At 37.8% G+C, this 12,917-nt stretch overlaps 1 protein-coding gene across 1 annotated transcript; it reads left to right on the top strand.

Annotated features, from left to right (window-relative positions):
• Nucleotides 1–5,847: 5,847 nt before the first annotated feature.
• Nucleotides 5,848–11,188, top strand: LOC127508176 (uncharacterized). The gene is made up of 8 exons (XM_051885908.1): nucleotides 5,848–7,082; nucleotides 7,462–7,776; nucleotides 7,854–8,174; nucleotides 8,901–8,927; nucleotides 9,074–9,157; nucleotides 9,331–9,359; nucleotides 9,725–9,778; nucleotides 9,922–11,188. Exons 1-8 carry the CDS (start codon nucleotides 7,022–7,024, stop codon nucleotides 9,976–9,978), a joined length of 948 nt encoding a protein of 315 aa, XP_051741868.1. The 5' UTR covers nucleotides 5,848–7,021; the 3' UTR covers nucleotides 9,979–11,188.
• The last annotated feature ends 1,729 nt before the right edge of the window (nucleotides 11,189–12,917 follow it).

Here is a 12,917-nt window from a genome sequence, read left to right as displayed (position 1 = left end):
ATAGGTTTTCACGATTGCATGGCTGCAAAAAACCTGCAACATAAAGGGACTGAACTTCATCAACAACTTCAATCTTTTTTGGAGTCAGAGACAAATGTTCACACATGATGGCCTGCACCCAAACAAACTGGGTTCAAGAGTGCTAAAGTACAATATCTACTTCTCACTCCATCATCCTTCAGCAGTGTGTGGCAATCCACTCAACCTGAATGGCACAAGCACACCTGGACAGAGTACAACTGACCACAGGACTTCACTTCAGCACCTGAATGGACATGCAATTGACACATCCCACAGGGACAGTGATAACACCACGCAGCCGCAACAACCACTGCCCATGGACACAATCCCGACTGAGCCCTGCCCACAGAGCTCACCACAGACAGACAGACAGGATTAGAACTGCTCCAAGATTCAGACGACTTTCTGGAAAACAGCCAGGGAAGCCAGGACAACATATTACATCTTCCGATAACACCAGAGCCACAGCCCTTCTAGCCCCCAGATATCAACAAAAAAAATGGTGAGCCCCACAACCACCAGAGCCTGTGGGCCCAGCTCGCCCTCCCCCTCCTCCTGTGAGAGCTCTTCGGCTTCTGCCTCAACACCAGGGCCCACACCCTCCTCCATCTGCTCTAGGTCAACCAAAAACAACTGATACCAGCTCTCAGTGATGTGTGTCGGGTCCCCGCTATGATAACAGTGACTTTGTCAAATGTTTACAGAACAAGCGGGAAGCAGTGTGCCTGCTGCCTTCTCTGTTTCTGTTTCTGTTCTATTAGAAAGTCCAAGGCCTTCTCAAGCCGTTTGGCAAACTCATCTAATCTGCTGCCTATTACACTTCAAGCTAAGATTACTGTAGAGACAGAAAGTAAGACTGTTAAGTTAGCACTTTTAAACATCCGCTCACTTAAAAATAAATCACTTCTAGTCAACGACTTAATAACCACAAACAACCTGGATTTTATGCTTCTAAATGAAACATGGCTAGAAGACAGCTGCAGTGCAACAATCCTCAATGAAACAACTCCTCCTAACTTTACTTTTATGAGTGTCTGCAGAGCTGTTAGGAGAGCTGGAGGTGTAGCTGCTCTATTTAAAGATGTCTATCAATGCAAGCAAGTGTCATTTGGTGATTACTTGTCTTTCAAATATCTGGGTATTGTGTTAAAAGGTGCTCCTCTCATTCTACTTATCGTTATTCACAGGCCTCCAAAATATTCTCCAGCATTTGTTGAGCACTTTACTGAACTGTTATCAGCAATTTCCTCAGAGTTTGACTGCTTTGCTATTGCTGGGGATAATGCAGAAATCAAAATGGCAAAATAAATCCTAACTGTTTTGAATACGTTTGATCTGACTCAGCATGTTCATGGACCCACACACAATCGTGGACACACTCTAGATTTACTTATCAGTAAGGGTCTAAACATTTCATCCATTGTCATTAAGGATGTAGCGCTATCTGATCATGTCTGTATTTTCTTTGATATATTGATCTCTCCTACCGTTGAAGCTAGATCAATATCTGTCAAAAAGCGATGCTTAAATGAGAATACCAGTGCACTGTTTATGAAGGCTATATCTTTAACACCAAGCATATCTGCAGACTCTTGATTTTCTCCTTGATTCTTTTAACTCAAAAGTCAAGAATGTTATTGATAACATTGCTCCTGTGAAAGTCAGGAAGAAGAGTGACAGACAAAAAGCGCCTTGGAGAAACTCAACAGCAGTGCAAAATATGAAAAGACAATGCAGAAAAGCTGAGCGTATGTGGCAAAATTTGAAATCCAATATAACAACTATAAAGATAACCTTCATGCTTTCAGTGTGGACCTAAACAAAGCTAGACAGACCCTCTTTCCAAATATTATAAACAGCAACTTAAACAACACCCGCACTCTTTTTGCTACTGTAGAGAGACTAACAAACCCCCCAAGTCAGATTCCCAGTGAAATGCTCTCAGACAGCAAATGCTGTGAGTTTGCTTCTTTCTTCTCTGAGAAAATCAATAATATCAGAAAGGCGATCAGCACATCCTTGAGCTGCATTGTGGTTAAACAGATCAGAGCATAACCTCAGAAAGTAGTTACTATGTTTTATTTTGAAGTAATTATTGACAAAAGTTTGGAAGAAACAGTACAGCATCGTAAAACATCAACCTGCACCCTTGACACACTTCCCACATCTTTTTTCAAGAGTGTGTTTAACTGTTTAGAAGCAGATCTACTAGAAGTGGTAAACGCCTTACTTCTTTCTGGGACTTTTCTAAACTCCCTGAAAACTGCAGTTATTATAACTGCCCCTCCTGAAAAAGAGCAATCTGGATAATACCAAATTGAGCAACTACAGACCGCATCACAGCACAGAGACAGCGCTCTTAAAGATAATAAATTATATTAGCCTAAACACAGATACAGGTAAAATATCAGTGCAGGTTCTACTCGATCTCAGTGCTGCGTTTGACACTGTCGATCACAACATACTTCTTGACAGGCTGGAAAACTGGGTTGGGCTTTCTGGGATGGTCCTCAAATGGTTCAGGTCATACTTAGAAGGGAGAAGTTATTATGTGAGTATTGGTGACCACAAGTCTGAGTGGACATCCATGACATGCAGAGTCCCTCAAGGCTCAATACTTGCACCGCTCCTGTTTAACCTATATATGCTGCCACTGAGCCAAATAATGAGAAAGGACCAAATTGCATATCACAGCTATGCAGATGACACCCAGATCTACCTAGCCCTACCACCTAACAACTACAGCCCCATTGACTCGCTGTGCCAATGCATTGATGAAATTAACAGCTGGATGTGCCAAAACTTCCTTCAGTTAAACAGAGACAAAACTAAAGTCATTGCGTTTAGAAAAAAAAAAAGATGAAGTTCTCAAGGTGAACGCATACAGCAACGTAATGACATCGTATAATTAAAAAAGACACCTGATGAAAAACTTTCTGGAAATTTCTAGACCTTTATAAAGAAACAGACAAGCAATCAAAATGACAGAACGACATAAATTAAATGTGCACTGTTTTTTATTTTTTGACATGATTCCCAATTATTTAGATTCACGAGTAGTTGTACATTCATTACATTTTTATTTCAGTGTTGTAATTCGCAATTCATTTAATTTTATCTTTGAAGCAGATTTGTTATGTGAGAGCATTAAGTTTGAATTTAAAATTAAAGTCAAGATCAAATTATCTTGCCTAGTCATCACCTGTGCTGCATCACGCCACTCCCATAATAGCTGTCAACACTCAAATTAATACACGGCTCAGATTAACTGTACAGCATATGTGTAAGACTCCATACAATTATAAAGTAATTATTCCATCACAAATAAATATTTCAATGATTAAAACTAGCTGTGCCTATAGTAATATAGACTACACAACATTATAATATTATTTTCAAATTAATTTGTAAATTATTATCTTTAATTATTTTCCCTGGATAAATGGTGTATTCTTTAAAAATAAAGTTCCGCTTAAAAAGATACAATCTAATCCTGTTCACATGAAATAAGCCTGAATCGTCAACAATCAAATCCAGCTAACTGAGTTAGCGACGTATGAAGAACGGACCCCTGATTTCTTCGAGGGGAGGGTCTATGGGTGGGTAAATGTATGGGTTTTTTCAGACCTTTCGATCTAATGGACAAAATAAGCTCATGCAATTTACATATGAACGTGATGGGAGACAATGGAAAAACATACGGAGAGCATTTCAGCTTTCGTTTCTGCTCTGACAGCCACAAGACCGGCCGAACACTGTGAGTGTGTTAGAAATCAGGAACGGTCAGAGAAAATTGTGCTTGGTAAGTTCAAACCAAACTTGGATCTTCAGTTGACAAAGTTTAAATCCCGTCTGGCTAAAGCGCTTCCCATGTTTATGCGTTAGGTCAGTAGGTGGACGCTCATGTGACATTCGACAACATGAGCGTCTACACTACAAATGCAACCAAGTCGAATGCGTTTTCGACTACCTCTGGAAGTGGTCGAAAGTGGACAAACTCAAAACATTTTACACCCCGTTTACACCTGTATTTAGCGTCATCCACTTGTGATCCAATCGACCAAAGCGTATCTTAATACCAGGTGGAAACAGTAGAGTAGAGAGAGCAGAGGTGACAATGATCTGCCATCTGTAGACTTTTAGGCACCGGGCCTGTGATTTAAAGTGAAGGATGGGAAGGGGAAGCTCGACATGATCCAGCATCACATCCAAATGCTACACTCAAACCTCATTACTGTCAGTCTTTTTCACAGAAACACTGAGTGACCAATAATAGCTCAAGCACCAGCGGCCCATAATTCTGTTTAATACAAAATATATGCATTTTCATTCAGACATGGTTGCCAAATTTTAGTTCTAAGGTTCATAAAATATGTCTGATGTGTTTGATCAACAGGACGAGTGTCATAATTCATAATAATCTGTGTTGGGTTCAATCTTGATCATTATATCAAAGCATCTGTTGATTGTGTCTCATCAGCTCCTGTGATTCTGGATCCAAACAGGAAGGGACGTGATTTCTTCAACACTGATGTATGATTGGCAGGGACTGGATAAACCATATGGTTTTCATGGACTATGACAGAGGAACGGTGTCATTCTCTGATCCTGTAACTAACACACATCTACACACATTCACAACCACCTTCACTCACACACTCTTTCCATTCTTCTGTAAATACATCTCTTCCTTTCTGAGGATTTCTTGACTTATTAAGATTTTATTAACTTTAATGACTTTTCCAGCTCTATAAATCACACTTTTTAAGGTTTTCCAAGCTTGTGGGAACCCTCCGCCTTAAATAAAATAACACTTATTTAAAGAATGAATTACAGTAAGAAATACAATGTCAGTTTACATCTTGATTTTTAGTTGTTTACCTTATTGTAAAATGCATTTTCTCTTTTTTTAAATCATTTTAAGTCATTGCACTAGAGGCTATAATTTATCACACAATGGAGTCAGGGATTAGCATCAGCATCACTGTTCATAATATTTTATTAATATTGTCAACATTCTATGGTACGCTATATGATATCAATGTGGAAAAAATTATTTGTGTTTTTTTCCTGCTTAAAATTGGACACTTTAACAATATCAATAAACATTTTCATATATTTTTAATTTATTCATTTTTTAAAAATTTGTTGCCTCGAGGCAACATTGTACCACATCGTGGCATTTTCACATAGAAAAAAATATATTTATTGAAAACATCAATTTCTTTAACACTTGAACAAACAAATTTATTCAGTTTTTAATGTATTAAAAGTTTCATATTTAATAAAAAGTAATATTTTATATCCAGCTGTTGCCCTCAGGCAACACTGTACCATAGTGGAACACAAGTATTACCAAACCATCATATAACAACATAATAATATCAAGTTATCATCTTCATCCTCATCTCCATCTTCTCTCTCACCCTCACTCTCTCCCTGATGGATTGTCAAAATGGACCCCTGTGGGTCATGTTGTGGTCTTTTTTGCACTTTCATTGATTAGTATTTAAATTATTCTGCCCTGACATATGTTTAATCAATAAATTAGTGTCTTATTTTATTAAAAACAAACTAAAATAGACCATGTTGCCTCACACCATACTATAGAGGGTTAATATAGTTTTACCAATATTTTTATTTGCACTCATGTAGAGTGTGCAAATACTTTCTGCTCGACCAAACTGAAATTGATGTTAATCATTTCAATGTACTTTAAAAAGTGTTTTAGAATTCATGAGTCATGGACAAGTTTTCAGTAACAAACCAGTCTTATCTCTAATAATTTAATGATTTGATTTCTATAATTTAACTGCATGCAGGACATTTAAAAATAAAGAAATTAAACTAACAATAATGTTTTTGTGTTCAGATCAGATGTGTGTTGAGCCAGTGTGGTTTACAATATGAACTTTATCACACTGAAGAACAAGTTTCACAACCGCTGTCCTGTCAAAGCCTGATCTCTCTTATGTTAGTGGTTATGGTTATGGTTAGGGCACATCACCATCAGATGCTCTTGAGGGACAGTTCCTATTACAGTATAAATGTGCTGTAAATTACATTTAAGCATTAATGAAAAAGACATATGTGACCCGTGCTGGCAAAATGAGTTGCAATGCGCACAGGCTAATTTCGAGCTACAGGCAAAGAAGTCAAAAATATCGATTTTGGTCGAATTTGAGGTTTTCACAAAAGTGAGTTCATTAGAGCCTCATCAAGTGATCCAAATGCTCCAAATAGCAATTAGCAATAGCAATTTGTCCACGAAAAATGTTGCCCTCAGCATCTTCTGCATTAGTCTAAGTTCGGTATCATTTTGAAGCGCAGCATTCCGACTTTGTGAATATTCATAGCAAATTTTTGATGGCATGAGTCTGAACTAATGAAATGTGATTTTCAAACTCATGCTGTTGTAAACAAAATGATCTTACTCGTGCTGACTGACAGATCCGAAGCGCGCACACAAAGACGCCTCAGACAGCACCTGATCCCGATATACACATATATAAACAGAATTACACTACTTCAAAATATTGAAGATATTTGGATTTGACAAGGTGTGTGCCAAATTTTGGTGTTATTAACAGGGTTTTTTTTTTTTTTTTGGTAACCTTCAGAAAAGTTTTCTCAAAATGGACTTTGCTCACTCTGTCGAGTTCAAACAGGTGCAGCTCAGTCGTTTTTTTGTCGGATTCCAACAAATCATACATCATTTTGAAGTGTTTTTAATAGAGATTGTGAAATTTTTGTTCATGTTTTGCTCATTGTGACTCATTTTACCAGCATGGGTCACATATTTTTACTGAAATATACTTGAACCCTGGTGAAGCAACACTTCTCTATAATGTACTGAGTCAGTGTCACTATATATCAACTCTAGCTGGATTTAAACACTCAGTTCAGATCAGAGGAAGTTCACAACCACAGGAGGAGCTGATAGTGTTTAGAGGAAGAGCTGTAACTATATAATGAAGAGAAAGACGGACAGAAACAGAAAATGGCTAATAAGTGTGATCTGTGTCTGCTGGGACTGATCATTCTCTCTTCACTTCTCACAGGTAAAGAAATCTGGATTTTCTCTAAAGACATTTAGTGGAATTAGTCTGGAAAGAGTTGATTTGAACACGCTCAGTTTATTCTTGCACACATTCACGTTGTGATCTCAGAGTTGTGTATTGATACATACAGATCATACTGTATTATTCCTGATACTGGACATAGAGTCACTCAAACATCTGATGATCAACAATTATCTTCATATTAAGAGATTTCAACAGCTCTCTGATCAAGAAAAATACTTTATTCTGGAGAGTGTGATGATTGTGTTCATGAGGGAAAAAAACTATGATTTAAATCTTCTGCTTTTTATGTTGGTATGTTTTACCTTCAATTATTAATATATAGCATTATGATCAATTAGATGTACTTGTGTTTCAGGTACCAGTGGAGTGGATGATGAGGATGTGTTCATCAGTTCTGGTGAAAATGTCCGTCTGCCCTGTAATAATGCTCTTTCTGACTGCAACTCAACTACATGGAGCTATAACAGAGATTCAGCAGCAGTTGAACTGATTACTGGAGGGAAAAAGAAGAAGGACACAGAGAGACATGAGAGACTGAGTCTGGGGTCTGACTGCTCTCTGAACATCAAGAACGTCACACAAGAAGATTATGGATCTTACACCTGCAGACAATATGTGAATGACAAACAACAAGGAACTGATGAACATGTTTATCTGCATGTTCTTCATGGTAATTTTACGATTATGAAATCAATTTAAAAATGGTAGATTTTCCTTTTAAACTTGATTATTGTGTCTTGTGTTCAGTTTCAGTGTCTCCATCATCATCATCATCATCATCATCATCCTCACAGACTGAGATCAGTCCAGGCCGCTCTGTGACTCTCTCCTGTCAGTTGTATTCATATACTAGATTCTCCTGTAATTCTGAGGGACTTCAGCTGTTGTGGAGGAATCAGTCTGGTGTTGATCTGAGGACAGACTCCAGATATCAGATATCATCAGATCACTGTAACATCAATCTGACTACAACACTCCTGAATGAAGATGACAACAGAGAGTGGAGATGTCAGCTTACTGTCAGAAATCAACTCCAGACCTCAGTCAGATACACTGTCAAGTATTCAGGTAAGAAACAACTATTACTACTGTAAAATATGATGTTAATGTCCTACAGATGAACATCTGAACATTCATCTTCTGATTCAACAACGCTGATTCCAGTCAGCAGCTCAAACTCTGAGAAGAAATCAAGCCAAACTACAGCAGCAGCTCCTACACAAGGTTCATGATCACATGATCACTGTCACACATCATCAGTCTCTCACTTCACTGGTTCACACTGGCTTTAATTAATCCATCCTTTAATTTGTACAGAGAATCAGAAGACATTAAATACCCCAAACTCTGAGAGGACAGCAGCTGCACAAAGTCTTTCTCATTTCAGTGGTTTACAGAAAATTACTGAGAAAGAGCTTATCAAATCATACTGAATTTGTAGGCCTCAATCATTCACTTCCTCACACAAACAGGAAGTCATCTTAAAAGCTATTGTAAAGAACACATATAGTAGAGTAAATACTTCTTCGTATACCTTCCTTGGTATATATGTGAATGACAGAATAGATTTTTTTTTTTTTTTTTAGCTTAAATTATTAAAATCACAGTGAGCATTTATTAAACACAAGTCATCTCATGTTAGTGTGAACATCTTCAGCACTGATATGGATCTGATCTGGACTACAGCAGTTAAAATAAATCAGTCTTAGTTTGTAAAAGAAATGTCTTGATGTTGTGTTCATGCATTCAAATATGATTTTTCTATTTCCATTTTGTTTTTTACGTCAACTACAGCAACAGCACTGAATCCAGCCTCTCCAGGTGTGTATGAACATCATCCTCATTTCAGTGCTTGTTTTCACACTCTGGAGTTTTTCTAGAATCAGGATCTAAATGAACTCATTGTAGTGAAAATGACCTCAGTGGACATCAGTATTAATATGACTGTAATATCGTCTCTCTCTCAGTGATTGTGATTGTGATTGTCGTCGCTTCATTCGCTGTTCTCCTTCCTGCTCTTATTCTCTGGATGATTCGCAGAAAAAGAGACGGTGAGTTTTTACAGTTTCTCATATTATGTAACAAAAGAACAAAAGTCCAAAACAGACAGACAGAATTCCTCTTAGACAGAATTTAATGTTTCTATTCTACATCACAAAATCGATTTCATTCGAGACTGTATTATGTGTTTGATCATAAATATTCTCATGACGTTATGTTTCAGATAACAGAAGAGGAACTGGTGACTCTGAGGTGAGTATTGTAGGTCGATCCAGTTATTAGTGTTTATAAGCTCTGACCGTGAAATATGACACTCGTATTAGTCAGATTATATAGTGTCAAGTTAGTGTATTTGGTCTAAAACTCACAGAATAAATATGTTGGAACCAATGACACAATTAACATTTACATTCATCTACTGCCAGTGAACAATATGATTCATCTTCAAAAATCTGTGTATATTTGTGTATATTTGACACTGTGGTAATTTTCCTGTAACATCCATTCATGTCACAAGGATCTGTCATCATAACGTCATTGTGGAAACTTGGCATCAAAAACCACACAAGAGAGGAGAATGCAGGAGGAGGATTTACTAATAACTGCTCTTTTTACAGGATCAACAAACACGACCTGTCTATCCAACAGGACAGAACACTCTTCTTCAACAGGTAAATTCCCACTCAACATAAGCGCTTACACCCCCTAGCTGCCAAAACTGGAACTGCCAGAATTGTACTCGGTCTACTTCAGTCATGTCTGTTGTGACGTCCTAGTCTATGCTGTGCATCTGTTTAGTTCTGTGTGATTTTAGGTGCCGTCTGGAGGAGGCGTGGCCGACACACCTGATGCTTGTTGGATGCACAGTTAAACGCTGCTGAGACCGTTCGCGTGGGAGCGATGTTTTGAATGATCGTCTCCAGCATGGCAGTCAACAGGCGGTGTTATTCTGAATGTCCTGCCCAGCCCTGAAGTGTTTCTTGTTTATGTTATACTTATGTTGGTTTTATTGTGTAAATAAATGTCTGTCTGGTCTTCCAGTTGTTGCAGCTTAAGAGCCGGCTGTAACAAATGGGGGTTTGTCCGTAAATTTAACACCAATACGTTAATCATGTTTATTATGATTTTCATTTGATTAATTTGATAGTGTTTGGGGTGAAGACATCGGTCAATATGGTAGGAGATGAACGCAATAATCAAAGTAGTTTTGTTCACATTTTCATGGGTAAGTGTGGGTAGATTATAAGATGAGATTTGATTCATTCCCCTGTTAGGCTTAAGCAACGCTCAGCGTTGGTTTGTTGCTTTTGTTTTTTATTTTTGTGCAGACTCCTGGGTTGAGCACACTGCCGTGGTTTGTGGATTGGGCAGATTTGCTCACTTCACTGCCAGCGGTATTTGTGTTTAAAGGCGCTTGACTCTGGGGAGTTGCATGAAGATCTGGTTTAGTATAGTGGGGTGGTATGGGTGGAGTTTAAGAAGGGGAATTATGAATGAATTCTCATCTGTATTGACCATATTTATTTTTTTGTGCCTATGAATTTGTGAATTGGAAATTAAGAATGGCATCCATTGAAGATTTTATTAAAGCTCTGTCGGAAGGATTATTACATTTGTTGGATAAAGGACAATTGTGGGAACAATATGAGATTAAAGAATCAGATAAACGCTTGAAAAAGGAGGAGTTAAAAATGGCTTTGAAAGCGAAGTTGATTGAGAGAAATATTTTGTCTGTTTCGGATTTTGTAAAGACTTCACGAGTTCACACATATGTATAATCAGATAAAGTAAAGTAATGCGTATTTGGCGTGCTGTCCAGGGGGAGGGCTCCAAGCTCGTAATTTTGGCCCGAACCCAGAGTACTCCCCCCGGATGTGATAATGAGAGATATAACTAGAAGTGAGGAGATGGGGTGGTGGAGGGATGCTGATAAACTGTCAACGAACAGAGGTAAGTCTGCAGTATACCTCTTGTTGTTGGTTGATTAGCTGAATGCTTTCCACTTGTGCTAATTAGTCTAATTATCTGCACCTGCTCCTCCCGAATTTTGTTAATAAAACATAAAGGAATCAATGGAAAAATTTTTTAGGCTTATCGTTTGATCAAAAGAAAGATATTCTTGAAATGCATGTTTGAGAGATGGCTAAAGTAGTTAAAAAATGTGAATTTGAATTGTGCACAAGTTAGTAACAAAAAAAAAGAAAAAAAAAGAAAATCAAAATACAAAAACAGAACAGCACTGGTTATGAGTTTCACCACAATAAACAAACGAAACCAAAACACAACAGTCAAAAAAAGTTAACTGATCTTTACAAAAGAAAAACAAAAATAAGTTATACTAAAGGCTCAAATATATATACACACACACACACACACATACATATACACACACACACATATATATATATATATATATATATATACACACACATACTTGGCTATCAAAACCAAAAAAAAAAAAAACACTAAACAAAGAACAAAGCCATATAAATACAAGATTATTAACAAACCAAAAAAAAAAAAGAATTTAACGAGAGTAACGGATTAGACCGAATAAATCAAAACACACAATGACAACATAGAACAAACAACAAAGCAGATCAAATATAACAAACTCAGAAAACGAAAAATAATAATAATAAAAAAAAAACAAAATAAAGCAAAACAGCAGCGTTGAGACTAGGCCATGCAGCGATAGACCCCGCCCAATTTACAGGCCTAAAATACATGGAACAATTACATTAAAATAACATACCTTCAAGATGACCATAGGGACATAAATGGGTTTACATACCATCAAGCAGGACTTCCGGTTAGATATCCGGCAAACCAATTCCTTAAAGTTCACGAAACAGAAAAATAACGCATCACACATACACCAAGTAAACTCATTAGCATTCCGTGCACGCACCTGAAAAATACACTTTACGTACCTAGCAGGAGAGCAGCAGCCCCTCACAGCACACTGTGTTGTACATTCAAACGATTTCTTTTCAAACAGGAACTCTATAGCAGTAACGCAGGGGAGCCAACCCTTGTAAGCAGTAATAAAGAAACCACGAACAGACACCAGCTGCACAGAAAAAGTTAGCCAATAAACAATACGAATGCCAAACCATAGCCATGCTAAGCAAACACCTACCTCGAATAGCGTGGCGGACTACCGGAAACCCAGACGCAACAATGACGCAATGATGACGCGATACCACACTAGCCTGGGGATGCCCTTTATATATACCCACACACCACTCAATTAATACTCCTCACGGGGCGGAGATATCCATGAACGGAATTTCACCACATTAATATCAGATCAGGCATTAGAATTAACACAGTTACTTACATGTTGTCGCATTACTGTCGAGTCAAGGCACTGCACAATATTTTGTAATCCTCAACGGCATGTTTATTGCTTGGTAGCTCGATCTGGTTTAGCACCACGTAGGCCTAGGTTACTTAGGCTACCTATTCTATTGCACGTCATGCACGAATCGGTGGGCGGGGCTAAACAAGCAGTGATGAAATAGGCGTTGATCTTCTTCTGCGGAGGCGGTGCTTGTCATAGATCCCCACTTTGAAAATCCTGTCGTTTGCTGGGTCTGATGTCAATTAAAGCTTTTATTGGACCAACAAGGAAGTTTTCAGCTCTAAAACTTACAGGATATTCTTATAGTATGATGACCTCTTATATGTCAAAAGCTCAAGGGAAATTTGATTTCTCAGTTCATCACCCCTTTAATAACTAAGTTTGGATCGTTTTCAAGCCCAACCCTGAACTTTAAATTACACAAAAGTTTACTTATTTTGTCT

The sequence above is a fragment of the Ctenopharyngodon idella genome, chromosome 3 (genome assembly GCF_019924925.1).
Source record: "Ctenopharyngodon idella isolate HZGC_01 chromosome 3, HZGC01, whole genome shotgun sequence".
Lineage (NCBI taxonomy): Eukaryota > Metazoa > Chordata > Actinopteri > Cypriniformes > Xenocyprididae > Ctenopharyngodon > Ctenopharyngodon idella.
Note: the sequence above shows the minus strand (reverse complement) of the source record. Positions and strands in the feature narration are given on the sequence as shown.